This window comes from Lithobates pipiens, unplaced genomic scaffold (assembly GCF_037356315.1).
Source record: "Lithobates pipiens isolate NorthernLeopardFrog02 unplaced genomic scaffold, aLitPip1_a1.2 Scaffold_22, whole genome shotgun sequence".
Classification (NCBI taxonomy): Eukaryota; Metazoa; Chordata; class Amphibia; order Anura; family Ranidae; genus Lithobates; species Lithobates pipiens.
The window spans coordinates 116,924,824-116,952,802 of record NW_027507784.1 but is presented as its reverse complement, the minus strand read 5'-3'; the positions used below and the strand labels follow the sequence as shown (position 1 = coordinate 116,952,802).

The window sequence follows — 27,979 nt, the reverse complement described above, 5'->3', positions numbered from 1 at the left end:
GTCTGCTAGACTCTGGTTTGAAGAGATTTAAGAGCGTTATTCCTAAGAATTACAGGACTACAAAATAAAACGCCAGATTTCCATGCAAAATAACTGTACCGCTTTCAGCACCTAATTCCAGACTGAATCATACCGCCGGGGAGGTTAAACTAATTTTGTCGTAGTCCCAATAAAAGATCATTAGAGCTGGGGGCACTTGAAAACATTTTGATTTGGCTGGTGGAGGGTGGGGGGCAGGGAATGGGGGATTACCGTAGATCCGGGGTCTCCAAAATTTCTAAACAAAGGGCCAGCTAACTGTCCTGCAGACTTTAGGGGGGCCAAACTATGGCTATCAGGAGTACAAAATATTCTGGCATCAGTGGGAGTAAACAACGCCTTATCTTTGGTGTCCGTGAGAAGCATTGTGTCCCATTATTGGTGTCACTGGAAGGAAAAGTGCCTCTTCATTGGTGTCAGTGGATAAAATAGTGTCCCAAGGGTCAGATAAAAACAAGCAAAGGGTCACATCCGGCCCCCGGGCCACAGTTTGGAGACCACTGCCATAGATGAGAATAATAATAATATAGTTTATAATATTGGTCCAGCGTATTTGCATGATCAGTACTGCCAGTTTACAGCAACAAGTCAATTTTGAGCAGCACAGAGACCCCGTTTAACTAACATTGTGCCTAAAACACCCTCCATTCATTCCTGTGACATGGATTGTACACTAGGTTGGAAATCCATTGATTGTTGCCCTCTCACTAATAATGTGTTATTTTACATCAGTGGTTTGAAACTTTAAAGTGTAAGCTCACTTTTAACAAAAAAATTAGAAGATGAACTAACTGTACATCCTAACTACCCCCCAGCGCCCGCTGCACTTAACTCCATGGACGATTCACTTTCACTGCCCACAGAGCTCAAGCAGGGGTTTGGGGATTTGAAAGCCATGGCCTTCTTCAGGGATGAATCAGAGTGATTCTGAATGGCCATGACCCCTTTTATCAAATCACAATCGCTCAGATCTTTCCTGTGAGGGGAGTGAAAGTTAAGTGAAGGGCTTGTGATGTTAGTTCACCTTTTAATTTTAAAAGGTGAACTTACACTTTAATGCTTGTTTTTGTGCCAATTTCCACACTCTGTATATGTACTGTTTTCATGCATTTAGTTTGTACATTAGTAAATCCTGTTCCTGCTTTATATGGTTTCACATTGGTACCTGTATAGTGGTATCCAACTTGGTACATAAACTAACTACACCGTTTTTGCTTTAATGTGTTCTGTCTCCGACCGTTCATGAAGCAAGCGACAATCCTCCCTGTCACACAGGATCTTAGGCAGACAGGAAGTAAAGGGAATCTACCCACTGAAGAGCAAAACCAATAAAAACCACAACAGAAGTATTAACCCTAGCTCATTCTATTCAAAATTGAAAGAAAGCGCCTTCACAACAAAGAGCGACAGGCGCCAAAAGGCCATCTGCATCCTCTTTGTGCTGTACTCTGTATGGATGTAAAGATTAGCACACACATCCTATGCATACCGTGTACAGAGAAGATTTTACATTGGATCTGGCTGCCAGCAAGAACCTCCGTAAAATGTGCATAAGCCCTAACTTTCAGTTCACTACCATGAAAGCGTACTTTATTTTTATTAGAAATACTGTACACAACTTCTATTTATCAACTGTTTTATCCTAACATTCTAGACCATGGATCTCCAAACTATGGCCTTCCAGTCGTTCAGGAACTACATTTCCCATCATGCCTAGCCTTGTCTGTGAATGTTAGATTTTTACAATGCCTCATGGGATGTGTAGTTCCACAACAGCTTGAGGGCCGTAGTTTGGAGATTCCTGTTCTAGACTATCAGCTGTGTTTCAGGTATGGGAAAATCGGCACCTGTTCTAATGTAATCCAGAGACACATCCCCTTCTGTGTAACACACTGTACAAACAGCTTCTATTAACTGCCCTGTCAGCAAACATATCAGGCAATACATAGAACTGTCACTTACCCTTCGGAAAGCCTGCTGGATTAGTCTGTTCATCCAGGGACGCTCCCAGAGGCGTTCTGAAAATAAAAAATAAAATAAAGAAAAGTAAAAAACACAAAAGTTTGCTCAATTTAGTAGTGAAGAAAAAAAATGGTTTCACATCCTTCCTCTGTTACTCATACTAAGTAAAAGATACAAAGGGTGGGGGCCAAACATTTCTGTAGAAACTGCAAATTGGGAAAGACTGAAAAAGGAGAAGAAGAAAAAAACAAAACAGCATTCTCTACACACGTACACACATTGTATGCAACACAAACCCTGATGGGATTCCTGATCGGTTTCTCTTAGCTCTCTTAATTGGCATGATAGTTAAAAGAGAAATGGCACCAACTGCGTTGGAATCCAGGCTTCCACAATATCAGCTACCAAAAAGAAAGCATCTTTTTTATGTAGGTCACACCTTAACCACCTTCAGACCGGACCATTTTGCTGGTAAATGACCAGAGGTCTTTTTACAATTTGGCACTGCGCTGCTTTAACTGGTAATTGCGCGGTCATGCAATGTTGTACCCAAACAAAATTTGCGTCCTTTTCTTCCCACAAATAGAGCTTTCTTTTGATGGTATTTGATTTTTATTTTTTGCGATATAAACGTAAAAAGACCGCAAATTTTGAAAAAAAATGATATTTTCTACTTTTTGTTATTAGAAAAATCCAATAAACTCAATTTTAGTCATACATTTAGGCCAAAATGTATTCAGCCACATGTCTTTGGTAAAAAAAAAAGTCAATAATTGTATATTTATTGGTTTGCGCAAAAGTTGTCACATCTACAAACTAAGGTACGTTTTCTGGAATTTACGCAGCTTTTAGTTTACGACTGCCTATCTCATTTCTTGAGGTGCTAAAATGGCAGGGCAGTACAAAACCCCCCCAAATGACCCCATTTTGGAAAGTAGACACCCTAAGGAAATTGATAAGTGGCATGTTGAGCCCATTGAATATTTTATTTTTTTGCCTCAAGCGATTGAATAATGACAAAAAAAAAATTTTTTTTTTTTTTTTTTTTTACACAAAGTTGTCACTAAATGATATATTGCTCACACATGCTATGGGAATATGTGAAATGACACCCCAAAATAAATTCTGCTGCTTCTCCTGAGTACGGGGATACCACATATGTGGGATTTTTTGGGAGCCTAGCCGCGTACGGGGCCCCGAAAGCCAAGAACCGCCTTCAGGTTTTCTAAGGGCGTAAATATTTGACTTCACTCCTCACTACCTATTACAGTTTTGAAGGCCATAAAATGCCAAGATGGCACAAAACCCCCACAAATGACCCCATTTTAGAAAGTAGACACCCCAAGCTATTTGCTGAGAGGCATGTTGAGTCCATGGAATATTTTATATTTTGCCACAAGTTGCGGGAAAATTACAAACTTTTTTTTTTTTTTTTCACAAAGTTGTCACTAAATGATATATTGCTCACGCATGCCATGGGCATATGTGAAATGACACCCCAAAATAAATTCTGCTGCTTCTCCTGAGTACGGGAATACCACATATGTGGGACTTTTTGGGAGCCTAGCCGCGTACGGGGCCCCGAAAACCAAGCACCGCCTTCAGGCTTTCTAAGGGCGTTACAGTTTTGAAGGCCATAAAATGCCAAGATGGCACAAACCCCCCCCCCCAAATGACCCCATTTTGGAAAGTAGACACCCCTAAATTTAGGGGTACACTAGTGAGACTAGGTAATAAATGGCGGGTGCCCTGAAACTATAAAAAAATAACTAACCAACCAGCGTCACCTGTAACAGTTATATGGTGATCACTGGTGAAAGGGTTAACTAGGGGGCAATCAGGGGGCTTTATGCGGTAGTATATGGGGGTCCCTGGCGCTATGAAAAGCTGCGGCGAACCTAAATACCTACCTGCCTAACAAGCGTCACCTGTGACACTAATACATTGATCAGAAAAACGATCGCTTATTAGGCTGGGTTCACACTGGAGCGATGTGGGAACGCCACGAATGCGCGGCGGGTTCCCGCATCGCATGCCTCCCGGCGGCAGTTCACACTGCCCTATGCGAACTGCTGGGAGTGTCAGTGAAATGTTAATGACACCCCCAGATCAGTTCGCATATCGCAGTGCGATCTGCAAACTCGGATCGCATGGTGTGAACACCCATGCGATCCGATTCTGCTGCGGACCAAAAAAAGGGTCCCGTGCGAGTTTGCGGCAGGTGCGGCGGGTGCGACACGAATTCAGCCATACTATCTGTATGGCTGAACTCGAATCGCACAGAGATCGGATGTGATTTGCACTGCAGTGCGGTGCGAATCACATCCGTTCTCATAAACCGCTGCAATGTGAACCCAGCCTTAGTGACACTGGCGACGGGGGGTGATCACGGGGTTAAACCTTTATTGGGGGGTTTAGGGGGGTACCTTAGAACTAAAGGGGGCTAACCCTAACTGCCCTAACAGTTATTACAGTCACAAATGACACCCGCCGGGTGATCAGGGGGTTAAACCTTTATTAGGTAATAAATGGCGGGTGCCCTGAAACTATAAAAAAATAACTAACCAACCAGCGTCACCTGTAACAGTTATATGGTGATCACTGGTGAAAGGATTAACTAGGGGGCAATCAGGGGGCTTTATGCGGTAGTATATGGGGGTCCCTGGCGCTATAAAAAGCTGCGGCGAACCTAAATACCTACCTGCCTAACAAGCGTCACCTGTGACACTAATACAGCGATCAGAAAAACTATCGCTTATTAGGCTGGGTTCACACTGGAGCGATGCGGGAACGCCATGAATCCGCGGCGGGTTCCCGCATCGCATGCCTCCCGGCGGCAGTTCACACTGCCCTATGCGAACTGCTGGGAGTGTCAGTGAAATGTTAATGACACCCCCAGATCAGTTCGCATATCGCAGTGCGATCTGCAAACTCGGATCGCATGGTGTGAACACCCATGCGATCCGATTCTGCTGCGGGCCAAAAAAAGGGTCCCGTGCGAATTTGCGGCGGGTGCGGCGGGTGCGACACGAATTCAGCCATACTATCTGTATGGCTGAACTCGAATCGCACAGAGATCGGATGTGATTTGCACTGCAGTGCGGTGCGAATCACATTCGTTCTCATAAACCGCTGCAATGTGAACCCAGCCTTAGTGACACTGGCGACGGGGGGTGATCACGGGGTTAAACCTTTATTGGGGGGGTTAGGGGGGTACATTAGAACTAAAGGGGGCTAACTCTAACTGCCCTAACAGTTACTACAGTCACAAATGACACCAATGCAAAAAAAAAAAAAAGCAATTGGTGTCACTGTGACTGGGGGGGCAGGGGTAATTGGGGGGTGATCGGGGGTAAAGGGGGGGTGTGAGTGTGCCTGGCATGTTCTACTGTATGTGGGGTGTGTTGGTGCAACTCACCGAACCTCTCTCCTCGGTGCCGGAACGAAAACTACCGACACGGAGGAGAGAATACATCACTTCCTCTCCTGTGTTTACATTACAGGAGAGGAAGTGATGTCACCGGACATTTTCATTCGCCGGGAGCGATCGAGAGGGGGTGGCCATGAATGAATGGCCGTCCCCTCGTCCGGGATCGCTCCCGAACGAATACCGACCGCCGCAGGCACCGGGCGGGGGCCCAATCGGGCCCCCGACCGGCGGGCAGGCAAGGACGTACATGTAAGCCCTTATGCCTGCCCGTGCCATTCTGCCGACGTACATCGGCGTGCGGCGGTCGGCAAGTGGTTAAAGTGATTGTAAGGCCCCTTTAACACATGCGGAACGTAGGTCAATATTTCATACATCCGTTTGCGGATGAAATACGGACATACATGCATCCCTATGGGATAGCGGGTGTCTGCAGATGAACATCCGCTGACACCCGATATTGCCCATCTCCGCAATGGTCCGATTCTGCAGACAGTGGAAAATCCTATTTTTCTATTTGTCTGCAGAGCGGATCAGATGAACATGGACAGACGGTCCGTGTTCATCCGATCCCCCATAGAGGAGAGCGGAGAGCTGACATTGGCTGCCCCCCACAGAGAGCTGCTATCCATGGGGGCACTCCATTGACAGTCACTGGATTTGACTGGCAGCAGCAGGAACCAATGGCTCCCACTGCAATCAATCTATCCATTGAAGCTAGAGCTGCTGGACTCGTGCTCGTCGATGGAACAATCGAGTTAAGGTAAGAAAAAGGGGGGCTCTGGGGGGCAGCTGCAAACACAGAAGGTTTTTCACCTTAATGCATAGAATCCATGAGACTTTACAACTCCTTTAAGCCGGTCATAGATGGTTGGAATCTCAGCCAATTCAGTATGGACCAGCCGAGATTTGAATCATGTATGGGCAGGCTGATTGTATCAAAGTTGATCAATCAAATTTGATACAACCATCATGTCAGGTTTTTCATGCGATTATTGCCAGAGGCTACAGCTGCTAGCAATAAATCACATGTTGGGAATTTTACTAAAAACGGGAGAGTGCAAAATTAAGTGCAACACTACATAGAAACCAATCAGCTTCCAGGTTTTATTGCCAAAGCTTAACTGAACAAGCTAAAGTTTGAAGCCGATCGGCTACCTCGATTCTGACTACATCAGTTTTATAAATCTACCCACATGTTCTCCTTGCCTCGCTGCACCCCACCAAGCCAACCCCCCCCCCCCCTCTATTTTCTGTTCTACAACCAGAAAAATCACACCATCTACAGACAGCTTTATGTTCTTCCTGAATTAGGTGGGTGAAAGACTTTAAAGACCAACCTTACCTGATGATACAACAATTTCTACTAAAGCCATTTTGTAAAGTTACCTTACCATTTCAATCTGCAAATACCAACCCACTTAACATTGCAGGTACTGCCTCATTGCAAAGTGGCAACCTGGATCATTTTGTGCACTCTTGCTAAAACAAGCCCCAAAAATCTGAATGTTATGCTTATGTTATTTCTTGCCTGGCACTCAGCAAAGAGAAGTCAAGTTACAGGCCTGAGAAAAGATGGTCTGCAACTCCTTGCTTGCTCTTTAAAATCTTCAAAATGTTTTGATTTTCCATAAAAAGACACAGAAACAGACAGCAATTGTACATGTATTCCAGCCTTGTGGGCCTTGCTCACTACCTTGAAGGTCCAAAAGGCTGAAACGCGTTTACATTTGCTGGCTGTTCCTGTGTCTTTTTATGGAGAATCAAAAACATTTTGAAGATTTTAAAGAGCAAGCAAGGAGTTGCAGACCATCTTTTCATATGATTGCTATTGCAGCTGTGGGACTGCCTTTCCACACCCAGGTAGCTCTGATCTTCTTGGGTAGTAGTTCCCTATCTCTGCTCTATTTTATCAAGTTACAGGCAGCCCTCCAAAAAGAGTGACTTTTGCTTTGGAGAGGCACTGGAAAAGAACAAATACATTTCTAAAATGATGTGGATCCTGCTACTTTTATTTGAACAGATAGCTAAGATAGAGAATAATAAAATGCACTTCTTAATAGTACTCCGTTTTAGGAAGGCGACCACCGGACATTTTTTTCATGAGTAGAGAAAGACAAGATTCTAAAGAAAAGTGTCCTGGAATCCTCAAAATGTACACAGTTATTTTTTCCCCCTTGACAAAACTGGAATTTCATATTAACAGCACTGTATAAATATTTGAAAATTCTCCTTCCACTTGCGTGAAAAGCTCTGGCTCAATTAGGGTAGACTACATACCGTATTTGCAATGTGTGACTTTTAACAGACCAGAAACAAGACCAGATTAAAGTCCTAATGATGGTCAAAGCTAACATACATACAGTACATGACACTATCAACAGGTCAGTACGTGTGTGTCCAAGCTATGGACATTCAAGTATTTCTACCTGTCTGACATCTATAGCCGCAGGCGCTGTGCGGCTTTCATCCTCAGATTTTACAGTAGAAACACTAAAGTCATGCTCCCCCGATAACTCAACTCGCTTCGTTTTCAAGCAGTGATTTGACAGCCTACCAGCCACCTCATTTTTAACATAAATGAGGGAAACAGCCAATGATGGGGTAAATACATGCATATTATTGGTTTTACTTGCCAAAAGGAAAATGTGGTACATTAAAATGTACCCACCACTGCACTACATAGTAGGAGAAAACCAGATCTTCTGGTTCAGACTTTGGGGTCAAATCTCTGCCTTGTTTTGGGGCTCATAAGTGGGGCTTATGGGGCTCACTAGAAGAAAAGCAATGTAGTGTGATGAAGGTGCCTGTTATATAGCATGATGTTTTCTTTTGCGCCTTACACTGGTTTTTAAGCCAACTTGCTTCCATAGAGTGAAAAAAAAAGTGAAAAAAAAAAATCACATGATCCAACAACTGATCATAGACAAACTAGCTTTGCGTGCCAGACCTCTATGTATATTAAACAGTCGCTATGTACAGGAATCAAAGAGCACACAAGTGACTGTATAACCAATAAACAAATAAAACTCTATTGGGTCAACGCAACAAGTTGCACAAGTTTTTATTTTTTTATTTTTTTATGACTATCACAATTTCTCTAATTTAAGATTTCAGTTACATTTTCAAGATATTTTTTTTGTCGTCTATGTTCCCACCAGGAAGATTCGCCACATAGGTCTTTGCGGCTGCTTTCACCAGTTCTCATTAGAACAGGATGCAGGGAAATCTTTCAATGGAAAAAACTGTTCAGTTGACAAAACGAATAGAAGGGGCTTTCCCCTTGTTTGGAAAGATTTCTTCTTACTTCTCTAATGTCTTCCAAACAGGAAGAGAAATCTGCAATATAGGAGACAGTGGTTGTAAAAGGAAAAAAATATTTTTTACCTTAAGGCCCCACTCACACTTGTGCGACTTGTCCTGCGACTTGGGACAGCAAGGTTGCATGACAAGTCAAACGCCATCATTTTCAATGAGTACTGTTCTTATCTGTGCGACTTCAAAGTAGTCCCTGCACTACTTTGGTCCGATTTTGATGTGTTGTGAGGTCCATAGACCTCAAGATTGCACAGGCATTGCTTCAAGTCAAGTCAAAGTCGTGCGACTTTCAAGGCGCACAAATGCGAAAGAGGCCTTCTGCATTAAGGTTAAATGTATTTCAACAACAGCGGCCCCTAGCATCCCCCGCACTCCTTAGGCCCCAGTCACACATGTGGACCATTTGTTCCATCAGTGCCATCAGTTGTGTCATGTTATTTTCAAAGAAAAAAAAATAGATGAAGTTCAAATCAGTTTTTTTTTTTTATTTTTTTTTTTTTTTTTTTTATATTCGCCAGTTATATTCTTAATTACTTGAGTCCTGGAGCCATTTTACATGCAAAAATTGACCTCTTCTCTACATCAGTTTTTTGTCCGATACGTTTTTTAAGAGAATAAAAATAGGGCTTTGATCAGTTTAATCTGTTAAAAAAAAAAAAAAAAAAGGTTTACAGAAGGATGTAAATGAATGATAAGTTTACATCAGTTTTCCATAGAGTTGATTTAATGTACATTTTTCATCTGTCAACAGATGGATGAAAATGGAAAACCAGTCCGCATGTGTGAACAGGGCCATTAGCACTTTCCTGACTCTTGTAGCGATCCAACGCTGTGCCCTGCTTCAGTTTTTCTCTCCTCTCCCCCCCACTATCACAAGTGAAAAGAGGGAGCCATTTGCTCCTACTGCTATCAGTCAAATCATGTGAGGAGGGAGTAGGTCGCATTGTGTCCGTCTATGTACACACACAGCCCAGCTTAGGAGTGCACCTTGTTATTGGGGGGGTGCATGGAAAAGAGGAGGAGCCAAGAGCACCACCAGGGGACCTCAGAAAGGTGGTAAGGGGATGCCCTGTGCAATACCATCTTACAGAGCAGGCAAAATAACCATTATTTTAAGGAAAAAAGAAATAAATAAAACCCAGGGCCCAATACGTATATATACACATCTCTGTCTTTACGAGAGGAGATTCACCACCCATTGACAAGGGCTTCCAGTTTTTCAGTTTCTTATATCGCGTAAAAACGACCGGACTTTCTGGCAGACTAGGTCCAAAGGGACTAGTACGTTGGACAATCCGATCGTGTGTGGGCTAGTCCGACCATTTAAAAAATAAAAAAATCTATAAAAAAAATAAAAAATAAAAAATAAAAATCAGATGGACCTAGAAATAGAACGTATTTCAAATCTATCCAGCGGACTCAATTCCGACAGACTAAAATCGGGAAAACCATTCATCTGTGTGCTGGTCTGACGGACCAAAATATGACGCAAGAGAAGCTATTGGCTACTGGCTATTGAACTTCCTCGTTTAGTCCCGTTTACATCGTCGTCGTTTAAAACAAATGGACTTCCATTCGTGTGTGGCCAAGTCTGTCTGTTTCGGAAAGTCAGACAGAACTCCGCCGAAAGTCCATCGGGAAGACTGGCGGACCTAGTCTGCCGGAAAGTCCATTCGTGTTTACGCGGTATAAGTGTTTTTCTCCCTTGAACAATTTGTTTTGGAAATAAATGACCACTGAATGTACTTTATATTTTTAGTGCCTTGTGGTTACCATCCAATATGTACTACTGCTCACTTTACTAATGTTGCTGTATGTCAGCACATCATTTCTTTGTTTTTTAATGGTTTCACAGTTGTGACCATTACCTGGATGGTCTCGTGAACTGTACTAAAAAACATTTTTATTATTTTGTTTTGATTATTAAAAAGGATTAAAACGTCAAAAAATAATCATTTAAAAAAAAAAAATGTAAAAAAATAAAATAAATAATTTACGGCTCGCTTTTCATCACCTTTGAAAATCAAAACTTAGTACAGAAAAACGTTGTTACTTTTTAGCGGGTTAAGTGATTCTCCTTAAAGACATCTCGCAAATAACATCAGTCCAAAGCTCACAGTATTTTGAAGGGGGCAAAAGCAGTTCAGACTAAGTAAATAAATAAAATAAAAAAATGGAATAAAAATATCAAATAGCACACTGTAATAAAAACACTACCTGCATTATGCAGCAGTGAACTGACCTTTATAATTTAGTCACTATACACATAAAAGACCCTGTGGTAACATTATACATAGTGGTGGATGGAGACAAACATCCAGTGGACATCTCTCATAGCATGCATACCAAATGCCAGTATACGTTTATTTTCTTCCAGTCAGGCATTTCAATATTTGCATACCCCCTGCCCTGTTATGTAACTGGTCACTAACTTAGTAAGGCATTGATATAGCGTTAAAGAGGCCAGGTGTAAGGAGGGACAGCCATTCCAAATGGCTGAGATATGAAATAGAAAAACCTCTCAGCGACAAAATTCTCACAAGAGAATCGTTTTCAAAGCAATTGCTCTAAATATTAAAAATGAAAACGGCCTTTTCAGTTTGTGGCGCTCAGGTACAGTTTAATTATGATGCACTCATACAGCAGAAGCAGGTTCCAACCCTAGTCTATGGGACGTAAGTGCGTAGATAGCCCGGCACTAGATTTTTACCAGCTATACTGCATACATTGCAGGCTGTAGGCACGGATTTGCTGGCGGGGGTAACCAGATCTATGTATGGAAGGGACTAGAGCAGCTATTCTCAACTCCTGTTCTCAGGACCCCACTAACAAAACTGAAGAAAGAATTGATAATTGAAAAACATCACAGGCAATATAATTTGCCGCTCACTGCTTGCAGTATATTTTATAGTCTGCATCTCCCCAAAGGTAATACTAAAATCTGGCCTATGGGTCCTGAAGTCAGGAGTTGAGAACCTCTGGGCTAAGGAGAAGGGGCTGTGCAAAATTTGATTTAAACATAGTAAAAGTATCTCTAAACCTTCTTTTTTTTTTTTTGCAGTACCTAATCACAGCGTTTTTTCATCCAGCGGACTGTAAGAAAAAAAACTTTATGTCTTCCCCCATCTACATAAGAGGTGGTTGAGGAAATCCCTCCAGCAGAACCATTGTATTCTGAGAGTGGGAGTCCTCTGCTGTACGAATACACCGATTAATGCTGCATGCATTGATCAAATGGAAATTTACTAGCAGTCCCCTTTAAAAGGAGTCAATCTAATTGACTCGCCTCAAATGGGAAAGGCCATGGATAGATCGCAATTCGGCATGTTCAGTAGTGACAGCTTTAAACTAGTCCTAGTGTCCTCACTGGGGAGATTCACCCTCTCTGTCTGATTATTTGGAATGGTGGAAATTTAAAGGAAAGCCAAAATTTACAGCTGTCTTTTGAAGAGGAGGAAAGGAAAAAGTCTTCAGCTGGACGCTCAATCTAACCTGTCACTTTGGAGAGATTCTCTCACTCTGATTGGCAGATCTTTTTTGGTCATGCAAATGGAGTAAGTATGTTCATACTTACTGGCCAGATCACCACGTTAAAATAAAAGAAAACTAATGCAGCCATCACATCTAAGAATTGGTAAGCTGCAATATAATAAAAGGTTTGCTTTTGGGTTTAATAACACTTTAAGGGTCTAGCCCTTCTCTACTCTATTAACAAAATGTCTTTACCACACACTTTAAATCCTTGGATTTGACTTATTTGACCAAGTTATGGCATGGGAGGGGGTAGCTGGTGGGATCCCACCCCCTCTGCTTCTGTCCCCCTTTTGTACACGTCCCCTCTTTCTCCCTCATCTCCCTTTCCTATTCTTTCTTCATTCTCATTACCTACTGCCCGGTGGCTGTGGAGCTAGGGGCTAAATGAAGTAGTCGGCTCCAACCTCTGGGTTGCCTTTAAACGACTGCATGATTAGGAAATTAAGTGTTTTGTTGAAGGAAATGAAGGTGGTTCCGAAAAGATGCCTAGAGGGCCAGTAGACCAATTTAGACTATGATGCGCAATAGGGAGGCCACTAAACACTTTAACTTTAGACATTGATAATGATGAATATCTGGTCTTTCGCAACGTTTAGCCCTTCTTAGAATTTGTGTGTGCATGATCTGCAGATTAATGTCAGGACTACTACAAATGGAACCTGTATCCTAATTTACTGCAATACACCTCTCTCATATATTATATATATATATATATATATATATATATATATATATATATATATACACACACACACACACACAGTGCCTTGCGAAAGTATTCGGCCCCCTTGAACTTTTCAACCTTTTGCCACATTTCAGGCTTCAAACATAAAGATATAACATTTTTATTTTTTGTGAAGAATCACCAACAAGTGGGACACAATTGTGAAGTGGAACGAAATCTATTGGATTTTTGAAACTTTTTTAACTAATAAAAAAATTAAAAGTGGGGCGTGCAAAATTATTCGGCCCCCTTGCATTAATACTTTGTAGAGCCACCTTTTGCTGCGATTACAGCTGCAAGTCGCTTGGGGTATGTCTCTATCAGTTTTGCATATCGAGAGACTGAAATTCTTGCCCATTCTTCCTTGCAAAACAGCTCGAGCTCAGTGAGGTTGGATGGAGAGCGTTTGTGAACAGCAGTTTTCAGCTCTTTCCACAGATTCTCGATTGGATTCAGGTCTGGACTTTGACTTGGCCATTCTAACACCTGGATACGTTTATTTGTGAACCATTCCTTTGTAGATTTTGCTGTATGTTTGGGATCATTGTCTTGTTGGAAGATAAATCTCCGTCCCAGTTTCAGGTCTTTTGCAGACTCCAACAGGTTTTCATCCAGAATGGTCCTGTATTTGGCTGCATCCATCTTCCCCTCAATTTTAACCATCTTCCCTGTCCCTGCTGAAGAAAAGCAGGCCCAAACCATGATGCTGCCACCACCATGTTTGACAGTGGGGATGGTGTGTTGAGGGTGATGAGCTGTGTTGCTTTTACGCCAAACATACCGTTTTGCATTGTGGGCAAAAAGTTCGATTTTGGCTTCATCTGACCAGAGCGCCTTCTTCCACATGTTTGGTGTGTCTCCCAGGTGGCTTGTGGCAAACTTTAGACGAGACTTTTTATGGATATCTTTGAGAAATGGCTTTCTTCTTGCCACTCTTCCATAAAGGCCAGATTTGTGCAGTGTACGACTGATTGTTGTCCTATGGACAGACTCTCCCACCTCAGCTGTAGTTCTCTGCAGTTCATCCAGAGTGATCATGGGCCTCTTGGCTGCATCTCTGATCAGTCTTCTCCTTGTCTGAGCTGAAAGTTTAGAGGGACGGCCAGGTCTTGGTAGATTTGCAGTGGTCTGATACTCCTTCCATTTCAAAATGATCGCTTGCACAGTGCTCCTTGGGATGTTTAAAGCTTGGGAAATCTTTTTGTATCCAAATCCGGCTTTAAACTTCTCCACAACAGTATTACGGACCTGCCTGGTGTGTTCCTTGGTCTTCATGATGCTCTCTGCGCTTTCAACAGAACCCTGAGACTATCACAGAGCAGGTGCATTTATACAGAGACTTGATTACACACAAGTGGATTCTATTTATCACCCTCAGTCATTTAGGACAACATTGGATCATTCAGAGATCCTCGCTGAACTTCTGGAGTGAGTTTGCTCCACCGAAAGTAAAGGGGCCGAATAATTTTGCACGCACCACTTTTCAGTTTTTTATTTGCTAAAAAAGTTTAAAATATCTAATAGAGTTCGTTCCACTTTACAATTGTGTCCCACTTGTTGGTGATTCTTCACAAAAAATAAAAATGTTATATCTTTATGTTTGAAGCCTGAAATGTGGCAAAAGATTGAAAAGTTCAAGGGGGCCGAATACTTTCGCAAGGCCCTGTATATTTTATATATATATATATATATATATATATATATATATATACACACACACATATACATACATATATACATATATATATATGTGTATATATATATATATATATATATATATATATATATATATATATATATATATATATATATATATATATATATATATATATATATATATATATATATATATATATATATATATATATTTTTTTTTATGCATTATATATTTCTTGAAAATTGAATAAAATCTTTAGGTTTCAAAAAAATAAACTTTCATAATTATTTATTATTTTATTTTTTAAGAGTCCCTTTTAAGAAAGGCCATTGAGATTTAGCTGGAATAAGAAAAACAAAGCCACTGTTTACCATCCCCACCACAGAGAAACAGGCTGAGAACCTTCCCGGAGCCCTGGGATCACTGCTCTGTGAAATGTTCTGTTTGTTCCCCTGTGCCGGGAATAGGTAGCAGTGATTGCCTTTTTCTTTTGTCTCACAGGGTTATAATAAGAGATAAACTGCTGGGAAAAGCAGAGAGCTCTTCACATGAGCAGGAAATTACACTTCTAGGCCATTCTGTACCAGCAACATACGGATTCCCTCTATGCTGCCATGGTTACAAGACGCAACATTTGATTTCATTTCATCAGTTTTAGGAAGACATGGCTGACGAGAGAATGTAATCTGTAATAATGTTTAAATAATGTTAAAAGGGACCATCCACCCAAAATTTATTTCAGCCTTTAGTAGGCATCAGAGCTGACACTTTTTTGCCACTTTTGTAGCATCTATGCTTGAGGTGATTGTAGCTGTTATTAGTGCACTTGCAACAAGAACAGTTGAGTACTGTCCGTGATACTCTTTTTATTTGCACTAACATCCAAGATTTCAGGACGAGCTTTCGTTAAAACCTTAAAGACCCAAACTGTACTAAGAACTACCTCAATCATAAGAATTATGGGAGGAAGGAGAACTGGTAGATGAGCATTGTAAGTAATTACTGGGTGTCCCCTGTAATAAATAATATGGGCCTTTATTTTCCCTTCAAGTATGGCCAGCTTAAGCATAATTGCGGAAAATAGCTTCAATCCTATGTATACTTTGTATTATGGGGAGCTTTTTTGATTCCTTTTAGGGCAGTATCTCTTATATCCCTAAACAAGAAGCGGGTTTAATAAAGCTCAAAACGTGTTGGATGCCCGATGCCATTAAATGAGCAACTTTGTGAAATATCAAGGCTTCGACACATGTGGTTTTGGGGAGTATCGCTTAATCTTTACATACTTAAAAACGTTAATCATCTTGAAGCCAATTGTGGCTGCCCGTGTGGTTTTAAACTTTTGTATGTCTTTTAAAAAATAAATGAAAAAAATTGTATAATTTTTATGTCATTGATGGCTTTCTTGCCTTTAAAATCCCACAGAGATCAAAGGAACAAATACAATGTCACACATTCCAGGAGTCTGCGGGACCAGTCACATGGCACTGTTGTGCACAGAAGTGAAGGAAATACGCTTGGGTCATTTCTTTTTTTGGGGGACAGGCTTGTTTTAATTGGCTGAAAGCAAAAAAAAAAAAAAAAAATGAAAAACCTAAATAAAAAAAATACACCATGAGAAAAAGAAAGATGTTGTCCTTACCTGCAGTCTTTCAGCCATATAGCAATCTTTTCATTAGGAATATTTCCTGTAAAAATAAAGAAGCACATTAGTTTGTAAAGAGGAAAGCTGTACCTCTATTCATCACTATAAAAAAGGTGTTCCAGTTATACCGGAAGTGATAAACATGCTTTGCCCATCTTCAATAAGGTTTCTACTTCACTTCTAATGACATGGATTAGGATCACGGATCAGGATCATGGATCACTTTGTGTGTACACTACAGTACAGCATAATATTATGCACAGAACTAACATCACAAAAGTTATCATACAGATTATTGCTTCTATAAGTATATTATGCCCCCACCCAAAAAAATAAAAATGCTATATTTTACAGCTTACCAGTCATTTGGTAGTCAAGCTTTGGCCCTTGATCTTTCCCTAGTAATCCTGCACATGACACACTTCCTGTCAACTTCTCCCCATGTATCTAAGAAGACAGACTATCACACAGGCTGGACATCAAACATGAAAAAACAGCTAGCACTTAAAGCGGAGGTCCACCCTAAAGTGGATCTTCCGCTCATCGGAACCCTGCCCCCCTCCGGCGCCACAATTGGCACCTTTCAGGGGGAGGGGGTGCAGATACCTGTACAGTACAGGTATCTGCACCCACTTCCGGGATAGCTCTCTGCGGAAAGGGGTGTATATTACGCCCCTTTCCGCAAGTGCCCGCCCCTTTCCGCAAGTGCCCCGCTGCCTGCTGGGAAAACACACAGATCCCAGAGGCAGCGGGGACCGTCCTTATTGCGCAGCGCGACTCGCGCATGCGCAGTAGGGAACCGGGAAATGAAGCCGAAAGGCTCCATTTCCTGATTCCCATACCCAAGATGGCGGCGGAAGCACCCGAGAAACTATATACAGATCAGCTTCGGGTGCCGACATCGCGGGCGCGCTGGACAGGTAAGTGTCACTATTTTAAAAGTCAGCAGCTGCAGTATTTGTAGCTGCTGGCTTTAAAAAAAAAAAAAAAAAAAAAAAAAACGCGGAGTCCCGGCGGACTCCCGCTTTAAAAAAAATAAATAAAAAACACCTCGGCTCTTCATGGGAGGTCATAGATACAAGAAAACAAAAACAGACATTATTTCATTGATGAATAGGTCCCATTTTCCTAGGTAAAAGGAAGGTTGAGAAACGGTGGCATGAAGTCTGCATTTGAACTTTTTCATCTAGGATCTCCGTAAAGATTGGGGTATTTTTCATTTTGGAGCGCTGGCCATTTTCTTTCATGACAGTGTCCAACTGTGTTTGGCTATACTTCCCCTGTGGATCTCAGGAGTGCAGTATGTTCTGCACTCCTGTGACACGTTTTCAGCAGACAATGGGCTGAAGCCCGCTATCGACTGACGTCACAAAGCTGGACCTGGCTCAGGCAAGATCGTGACAATGAAGTCAGGATATGCCTACATCCCTGGACCACCACTCAAGTCGGCCTCTCAGTGAGAAGCTGAGAGCATCAGCGGGCTGCTTCTGCCTCCTCCACAGCCCAGCTCTCCAGTGAGCACAGGGAGGGGGGCAGAGCAGATGGCAATCAGCAGTGCGCAATCACTCGGTTCTCAATGTTAAGAGGCGCTGGGGGACATATAGAACATCGGACCCATTCTGCATTCACCTAGGGAAGTAGGACTCCAAAAAACAAACAAAAAAAAAAAAACTTATTTTAAAGTGTTTCTAAACACTCTTATATACCCAGTGAAATTAATAGCTTCAGGAGATACACAGAGATGAAACAAATTCTTCAAACAAGTTTTACTTGTTTATCTGAAGTCTTCCCTTCCCTACATCCCTTCAAACGTGCAGATTTGTGATAAAATCCTTCTGCATCGGCAAGGAGCACAGAGGAGGAGGTGGATAGCTGCAGTAATAGTGAGAGAGTTGATTGGAGGACACACCACCCTCCACAGGAATGAAGGAAGGATACAAAGTGGTGTTCTGAATAGACAAGCTGTGTGCTGAGCTCTCTTCCCCCAACACAAATGTATCTCATGTGTAAAACTTCTTACAAGAGACTCGTGCTGATAACAGAGGAATGAAGCACCAGAGAGAAAAGAAACTTAGAGCTTTGTCTTTTGGACACAAACACCACAGATCAATGTGTTTTGTTCAGATTTCATGACTGAGGTTTACGACCACTTTAAGGTTGGCCATATAGTATACAATTGTCTTCTACAATTTTCCTTTAGGATTTACCAAAACCATATTATAAGAAGAGGTTAAACCTAAAACAGTATCCATTTGTATGCCATCAGGCAGGCCCTTGCACTACATGGCTGAAGGTAAATCTAAAGGAAATTTAATTAGAAAATTGTATAAAGTATTGCCACGGGGGCGTTTTAAAACCTCTCCTGAACGATTTAACTTGACAGAGTAACCCACGTTTAAAAACATCCGTTTTCCTGTGTTTTCGTTTAGAAGCACATTTTTTTTAATCACCAGCCGACCGCCTCGCGACGATATACGTCGGCAGAATGGCACGGGCAGGCAGAGTAATGTATGGCTACGTTACTCCCTACCCGCAGGTGGGGGGCGCAATCGTGCCACCGATGCCTGAGGAGGATGGCATCATTGCAGCAGTGATCCGTCCTGAGGGGGAGGCCACTGATTCATGGCCTCTGCCGATGAATGGGAAGCTTCCTCCGCTTCTGAAACTGTAAACAGAATTGATGTCATCTCTCCTCGTGGAGCCTTTTAGTTTCCGTCTCACAAGGAGAGAAGACATCAATGTGAGTTTTCACCAACAGCACACTAACACCAGTACACATAGGCACACAAATCACCACCCAATCGCCCCTGATCACCCCCCCTGCACCCCGTCACAGCGACACCAATAGCAGTTTTCATTTTTTTACTGATCACTGCATTGGTGTCAATTTGTGACTGTTATACGTGTTAGGGCAATTAGTGGTAGGCCCCCCCCCTTTAGGTCTAGGGTATCCCCCCCATAAAGGTTTAACCCCTTGATTGCCCCCCAGTTAACCCTTTAACCACCTGTCACCAGTGTCACTAATCTATAATTTTTCTGATCGCCATATTGGTGTCACGGCTGACGCTAGTTAGCCTGTTAGTTATTTAGGTTCACAGTCAGCTTTTTAAAGCATCAAGTAACCCCACCCGCCATTTATTACCCAATAAAGGTTTAACCCCCTGATCGCCCAGCAGGTGATATTAGTTAGGTTTTAGGGTCAGTTAGGGTCTGTGTTGCCCCAGGCAGTGTCAGATTAGTGCTACTACTGCTAACACCCACACACGCAGCATACACCTCCCTTAGTGGTATAGTGTCCAAACGGATCAATATCTGATCAGATCTATACTAGCGTCCCCTGAAGTTTAGCAGTGTTAGCGGGATCAACCCAGATACTTGCTAGCACCTGCATTTTGCCCCTCCGCCCAGCCCACCCAAGTGCAGTATCGATCGATCACTGTCACTTACAAAACATTAAACACATAACTGCAGCGTTCGCAGAGTCAGGCCTGATCCCTGCAATCGCTAACAGTTTTTTTGGTAGCGTTTGATAAAGTTGCTGACAGCCTAGGAGCTCTTTTACCTGTAAGTCTCACTAGTGTGCCAGTAAATTTAGAGCCCAAAATGACAAATCGAAGGTACACTAGCGAAGAGGCCTACACGTTTCTGAGCATGACAAATGGTGAAGAAGAAGTCACTCTTCTGTCAGGCTCAGAATACAATCCTGTAGACCACAGCGGCTCCATGACAGATAGCTCTGAAGACAGAGTTATGGTCCCTGCCAAGGTCAGGCATACCAAACCCCGATCTTCTGCTGTTGTTGACGTGCAAGAACCCGCAGGGCTCTCCTATGGAGCAGAGAAGTACTAGTACCGCTCATGCTTCTAGTGAACTGGCAAGCACCAGCGGCCTAGTACACCCTGGTCGTACATCCAGCACTGCAGTATCACGTGGTGACGTGGCGAGTCCCGTAAGTGCAGTTCAAGCTGGCGAGGTGGCAAGCACAAGTAGTCTCCCGCTGCCACCAAGACGACAAAGACAGGCCCGCCGTGCCCATAGTGTCCTTCCTGCAGAACTTGCCAATCTTAATTGGGAGCCCACCACTTCTGTGGCACCTGTACTTCCCCCATTCACTGGCCAAACTGGAATTCAGGTAAACTACATTAAAATTTAAAAAAAGTGTGTTTTCCCCCCCCCCCAAAAAAAAGCTTTTGAATAAATTGCTGCACAAATACGGTGTGAAATCTGTAGGGCCTTTGCTTTAAAAAAAATAAAATAAATTATATATATATATATATATATATATATATATATATATATATATATATATATAAAATATGTTTGGGGGTTCAAAGTAATTTTCTTGCAAAAAAAAAAATGTTTTCTCATGTAAACAAAGTGTCAGAAAGGGCTTGTCTTCAAGTGGTTAGAAGAGTGGACGATGTGTGACATAAGCCTCTAAATGTTGCACATAAAATGCCAGGACAGTTCAAACCCCCCCCCCCTAAATGACCCCATTTCGGAAAGTAGACACCCCAAGCTATTTGATGAGAGGCATGTCGAGTCAATGGAATATTTTAACACAAGTTGCCGGAAAGAGACAATTTTTTTTTTTCACAGAGTTGTCACTAAATTTTATTGGTTCAATATGCTTCAATGGAGAAGCTGCAGAAAAGCATGTAATGCCCTTTTGCAGCAATTTGCGTTTTTTAATCTGCCCAAAAAAATGCAAATTGCAGTAAAATCACATGCGCAAAAATCAAAACGCACAGCAATAAGCACTGCAGAAACAGATCAAAAGCAAACTAAACTGCATAGGTGTGTACGAGCCTTATGCTGGCCACACCGATCAATTTTCAGATGAGAATATTCCGACGAAAAATCTTTGTACATTCGCTGAATGAAAGAATTGTTTGACATTTTCACTTGTTTTTAACCTTCTGTTTTTAAAATGAATGTAATTTCTGAATGAAAACCACATACATTGTCTGAAAATTCCTTTGAAGTTTTCTATTTCCAAATTTTCTCATCACTGGGGTTGAAAATTAACATCAATTTGACCAACTTTTTTTTATTTTATTTTTTTAAGGTTATTGACCGTTTAATTGAAACAATGATCGGCCAACTAATAGATTATGAAAATAATAGTTAGTTGCAGCCCTAGAAAGTAGACACCCCAAGCTATTTGCTGAAAGGTATGGTGAGTATTTTGCAAATCTCGCTTTTTGTCACAAAGTTTTGAAAATTGAAAAAATAAAAAAAAATGATTAATTTTTATTTTCTTTCTTCATTTTCAAAAACAAATGAGAGCTGCAAAACACTCACCATGCCTCTCAGCAAATAGCTTGGGGTGTCTACTTTCCAAAATGGGATCATTTGGGGGGTTTTGTGCTATCTTGACATTTTATGGCCTTCAAAACTGATCGGTAGTGAGGAGTGAAATCAAAAATTTACGCCCTTAGAAATCCTGAAGGCGGTGCTTGGTTTTTGGGGCCCCGTACGTGGCTAGGCTCCCAAAAACATGTGCTATCCCCGTACTCAGGGAAAAGGAGCTAAATCTACTTTGGGGTGCAATTTCACATATAACCAATGGCATGTGTAAGCAAATGTATGATTTAGTGACAACTTTTTGTAAAGAAAACATTTTTTTGTGTCATTATTCAATCACTTGGGACAAAATAAATAAATAAATTAAATATTCAATGGGCTCAACATGACTCTCAGCAATTTTCTTGGGTGTCTACTTTCTACTGCCCTACCATTTTAGCACCTCAAGAAATGAGATAGGGAGTTAAACTAAAAGCTGTGAAAATTCCAGAAAATGTACCCTAGTTTATTGACGCTATAACTTTTGTGCAAACCAATAAATATACGCTTGCCATTTTTTTTAAACCAAAGACATGTGGCTGAATACATGTCGGCCTAAATGTATGACTAAAATTGAGTTGGATTTTTCTTATAACAAAAAGTAGAAATAATTTTACATTTTCGGTCTTTTTCCGTTTATAAATCGCAAAAAAAAATAAAAAATTGCAGAGGCAATCAAATACCACCAAAAGAAAGCTCTATTTATGGTTAAAAAAAAAAAAAAAAAAAGAAGAAGAAGAAGAAGAAGGATGCAAATTTCGTTTGGGTACAACGTTGCATGACCGCGCAATTACCAGTTAAAGCAGCGCAGTGCCAAATTGTAAAAAGTCCTCTGGTCTTTTGTCAGCCAAATGGTCTGGGGCTTAAGTTTTTAAATCTTTAAAAATGCTTCTGTAAGGCCCCTTTCACACTGAAGCGTTTTCAGGCGCTACAGCGCTAAAAATAGCACCTGTATAGCGCCTGAAAAAAAGCGTCTCCTTTCACTCCAGTGTGAAAGCCGCAGGGCTTTCACACTGGAGCGGTGTGCTGGCAAGACTGTAAAAAAGTCCTTCTAGCCACATCTTTTGAGCAGTGAAGGAGCGGTGTTATTCACCACTACTAAACCGCTCCTGCCCATCGAAATCCATGGGGCAGCGCGGCTATACCGCCGGCAAAGAGCTGTTTTTCAGAAGCTAGCGTGGGGTAAAGCAGCCCCACTAGCGACGGAATACTTCTGCTAAAATGACGGTAAAGCACCTCTATTTTACCGCAGACGCCCGCACCGCCCCAGTGTGAAAGTGGCCTAAATGAAACATGGCTAAACGCGAGTTACAGCATTGACAAGCTGTTGCATGCATTGAACATCTGAACATCCGTCCTGAACGCATTTTTTTGCTTTTCAAAAAATGCTTTCAATCTCAACTGCCTAGAAATGACTATAAACAACCCTGTGTACATGTACTGATAAGATAACAGAGGAGAGTTCAGGGGCAGCTGAAAAAAATTATAAAAAACCACCACGGCCAGCTGCTCCTAAACGTCCGTTTACCAGCAGCAGTGTACATGAAGCCTAAGGCCTTGTGCACATTGGACATTATAACAAGGTTATAGAAAAATGGCAGTAGCTTTGCAGCAAGGGTTTTCAATGTTTTTGCAATAGCATTTAGCGTTTACTTATTTTTTCCAATGGATAAAAAAAAACATAAAAAATTGTTGATGAGCCAAGTTTTTGAGCATTTATCTGCGTTTCTGGGCGTTGACGTTAGAGCGTTTTTACAGCTGAAAAATTCCTCAGTACCCACTAGTTTTTTTACAGCCAAAACACTCCCCAACCAAAACCAGTTGATAAGAGCCTATGTGCCTGGATACATAGGATAACACGCTGGAGAGTTTATTGACTGCAGAACAAAAAAGAAAATGGGTCTGAAGCCAAAACCAGGAAGTGACAGGGACATATTTCTAGCAAGATTACAAAGTATTTTCTTTACTTTCTGAAACTGTTCTTAGATGTGATGGTTCCATTTGTTTTGTTTTCTTTTCTTTTCTTTTTAAAATCCTAAGAACCGATTCACTTAAATATATAAATTTTTTGCTGTGGGATTTACATTCACGTTAAGGGTCCGTTCACAGAGGGGCAACATGACTTTTGGAGGAAACTTGGACACGACCTGAACACGACTTGGGGCGACTTACAACACGACTTTAAGTCGCCCCAGGCCAGGCGACTTTTGCCGTGGCCAATCAGAGAATGAGCTCTCAAGAGGGAACTCCACGCCAAATTTATGAAAAAAATTTGGCGTGGTTTCCCCCTCCGAGAGCATACCAGGCCCTTAGGTCTGGTATGAATATTGAGGGGAACCCCCTACGTCCCCCCCCCCAGCTCCATACCACCCTTATCCGAGCACGCTACCCGGCCGGCCAGGAAAGGGGGTGGGGACGAGCGTGCGCCCCCCCTCCTGAGCCGTACCAGGCCTCAACATGGGGGGGTGCCTTGGGGAAGGGGGGCACGCGGCCCCCCCACCCCAAAGCACCTTGTCCCCATGTTGAGGACAAGGGCCTCTTCCTGACAACCCTGGCCGTTGGTTGTCGGGGTCTGCGGGCGGGGGGCTTATCGGAATCCGGGAACACTTCACCATTTTTCTCGGTAAATAAAGGGGCTATTGATATGAAATGTTCACCACATGGGTAACAACACATGCAATCCATACAATACAGGAAAAAAACAAATATGTCTAGAAATTAAGCTATGTGTAATAAAATGAAATGCCAGGGTAAAAAGTATTTAACACACCAACTGAAATGTAATACTTCGTACAAAATCCTGTTGGTAATGACAGCCTTAAGACGCCCCCTATATGGAAAAACTAGTCACATGGCCCATTTTTCCCCACACAGTCCTCAAATCTTGGAGGTTCCGTGGGCCTCTTCTATGAACTCTCATCTTTGGTTCTTTCCATAGATTCTCTATTGGATTCAAATCAGGCATTTGGCTGGGCCACTCTAGCACCTTTATTTTCTTATTTTGAAACCAGTTGAGCGTTTCCTTGGCTTTGTGTTTGGGATCGTTGTCTTGCTGAAATGTCTACCCTCGTTTCATCTTCATCATCCTGGTAGATGGCAGGAGATTTTTATCATGAATCTCTTGGTAAAATCTTTCCATTTCTTCATTCCTTCAATGACATTAAATTTGCAAGTACCGTATGCTGATAAACAGCCCCACACCATGATGTTCCCACCTCCAAACTTCACTGTTGGTATTGGGGCGTATTTGGGGCGACGTGCCATTTGACCTCAAAACATTGTGTGTATTATGGCATCCAAAGAGTTCAATTTTGGTCTCATCTGTTCAGACTATATTCTCCCAGTATTTCACAGGCTTGCTTAAATGTTGTGCAGAAAAGTTTAACCACTTGCTTACTGGGCACCTAGACCCCCTTCCTGTCCAGACCAATTTTCAGCTTTCAGCAGGGTCACACAACACTGTACCCAAATCAAATATTAATAATTTTTTCCCACAAATAGATCTTTTTTATGGTGGTATTTAGCACTGCTGGGTTTATTTTTTGTTTAAAAAAAAACACAACAAAAAAAAGTTCTATTTTTGTTAAAAAATTTTGCAAACAAGTAATTTTTCTCCTTCATTGATCTACGCTGATGAGGCTGCACTGATGGGCACTGACAGGTGGCACTGGTGATCACTGATAGGTGGCACAGATATGCACTTGTGGGCACAAATGAAGTGGCTGTGGTCGTTCCTGTTTGGTAGCGATATCCCTCTCACAGAAGCCAGTCATCTGCTTTTTCTCCTCACGCTGTCGGCGCAAGGAGAAAAAAAAAAAAAGGTTTACCAATCTTCTGTTTATATCACGTGATCAGCTGTCACGCAGTAAGAGGCCTCATAGACTCGATGATCACAGAGTGCATTTGTGGGGAGCATGCAAATGGGGGGAACGTCAAAAGTGAGTACACCCCTAAGTGAAAAAGTTCAAATTGGGCCCCATTAGCCATTTTCCTTCCCCGGTGTCACATGACTCGTTAGCGTTACAAGGTCTCAGGTGTGAATGTAGCAAAGAGTAATTTCTTTAGTGTTTTCACATGAAAAGATATAATAAAATATTCACAAAAATGTGAGGTGTGTACTCACTTTTGTGAGAGATAGATTATAGAGATATATACACTCATGGACAGAGATGGGGCTCAGGTAAGTATTAGGGGGGCTGCTGCACACAGAAGGCTTTTTATCTTAATGCATAGAATGACTTTACAACCCCTTCAAGTAGCATCAAAGTAGAGCAGGAACCATAAGTCCAAAGTCGCATTTTAATTTTAAGAGCTAGGGCTCGGGTTAGCAGTAGACTGAGTTGGGGTTAGTGTTCGAACAATTACCACTAACCCTATCACTGACCCTAACCCTAATATTTAACACTATCCCTATCTCTGACCCTAAAATTTAACCCCAACATTACCCATAACCCTAACCCTTACACGTGACTTTGGACACAAAGGTTCCTGCATTACTCTGATGCTACTTGAGTGACAGAGTATAAAGTTGCATTATACTTGCACTATATGAACAGAACTGTCCCACATTCCTATTAGCAAAAAACACAAAAAACGGCAAACCGCATCAAAAACGCAACACTTGTATTTTTAGTCAGGTCCTTTGAAGTGTATTACATGCAAAACACCACCTGCTGTGGGGAAAAAAAATTCCCTGACCCTTTCCAAAAAATGCAGCGGCTGAAAAAAAAAAAAAAAAAAAAAAACAACAACGCATCGATGTCCCATAGGAATCCATGTTAAATGGATTGTAGTGCATTTCTGCAAAACGTACAAAAACAACACATAAGATCCCTTTCACACTGGGGCGGTGCACTGGCAGGACTCAAAGAAAAAAAAAAAAAAAAAAGTCATGCTAGCACATCTTTGGAGTGGTATATACACCGCTCCTGCCCATTGAAATCAATGGGGCAGTGCGGCTATACCGCTGGCAAAGCGCTGCTGCAGCAGCGCTTTGCGGTGGTTTTAACCCTTTCTCGGCCACTAGCATTAAATGGGCCTCCCTCCACACAACACACTAAAAAAAGCTCAAGTACTACATTTTGGTACTGAGCCAAGTATGTTTTGCAGTGTGTATTTTTGGGTGTTTCACGTGCAACTGTTACCCGTGTTTATGGTGCCATTATGAAATAACCCCGCAGGCGTGTCACGCAGTTTAGTGTATTCGCAGGAAACGTAAGAAGAAACGTTTGTCTCTGCTACGCTTAATTGTAAATGGGGCCGTGTTGTCAACATAGAACGGGAACTTGCTTCTTGCACAACTGATACTAGTAGGAAGAACAGATAATAGAATAATAGAATAGAAAATAAAGCCTACAGGAACATGGGAAGGAAGTCATTGTCCTCAATTGAAGAGAAAAGCACCATTTAACAATTGTTAGATTCTCCTGACAACAATGTTTTCAATCTGTTTGCAGAGAATGAATTTCCACCAAGCTGGAAATATTATTGACTGATATTTCCTATATGATCTGATAAATATTATCAACCAATATTGAACCAACAATGCTACAACTTAATTTCCTTCAAATGATATTCAAAGGTTGTAATTTCTACATTTACAAGTTTAGAGACAAACAAGAAGTGGGCACCTTCACACCAGGTTCTGCTTGGATTCCATTGGAAAAATGTTTGAATCCTGGGTGAAAGTGGCATTCTAAATGGTTCACACTCCTGCGACTTTTCATGCAGCTTGCTGCTACCTGCGACTAGGAATGCACAAATACCATTTATTTAAAGAAAGAGTACCGATACCAATCACCGATACCCATTTTTAGTGTCATGTGACACATAAATCAGCTATTAACCATTCTCCCTCCGGAAGATTTACCTCCCCTTCATGACAAGGCTATTTTTGGCGATACGACACTGCGTAAACTCCCATCTCTGACTTTTACCGATAAATACGGTGGCTTACCTATAGGTACTGCAAATATCTCCTAAATAAGCACCGTGTAGGATAGCTATAAATATATTACTGTACGTGCAGCAGGTGACGTCACCGGTGTATGTTCTATGAAGGAACGGCCACCTGGGTCATTCCTTCAGAGTCTTGTGCCATAAATGGCGGCTCCTGAACCTGGGTGAAGATGGGATCGCCTGAAGCGGTGACAGCATGGCGCTGGAAGGATCTTTTACAATTCTTTTTGTTGCTGTGACAAGTCATAGTAATTAAGACCTGGATAAAAAGAAAGGTGACTTCCCAAATCTGGTTCATGGATCTTAAAAGAGTGTTCCTAAACCCAGGACCCTGCATTCACTATATCCCTACTTTTCTGCATCTTCCTT

General features: G+C 41.8%; 1 protein-coding gene across 2 annotated transcripts in view; it reads right to left on the bottom strand.

Annotated features, from left to right (window-relative positions):
* The window catches only part of ITPRID2 (ITPR interacting domain containing 2), a 166,071-nt gene that overhangs the window by 114,198 nt on the left and 23,894 nt on the right, over positions 1-27,979 (bottom strand). For both annotated transcript variants that reach the window (XM_077448124.1, XM_077448125.1), the window contains exons 2-3: positions 16,304-16,349; positions 2,002-2,057 (exon numbers count right to left, since the gene is read on the bottom strand). In XM_077448124.1, the coding sequence (XP_077304250.1) occupies positions 2,002-2,057; positions 16,304-16,349 (102 nt within the window). The remainder of the gene's footprint in view (positions 1-2,001; positions 2,058-16,303; positions 16,350-27,979) is intronic.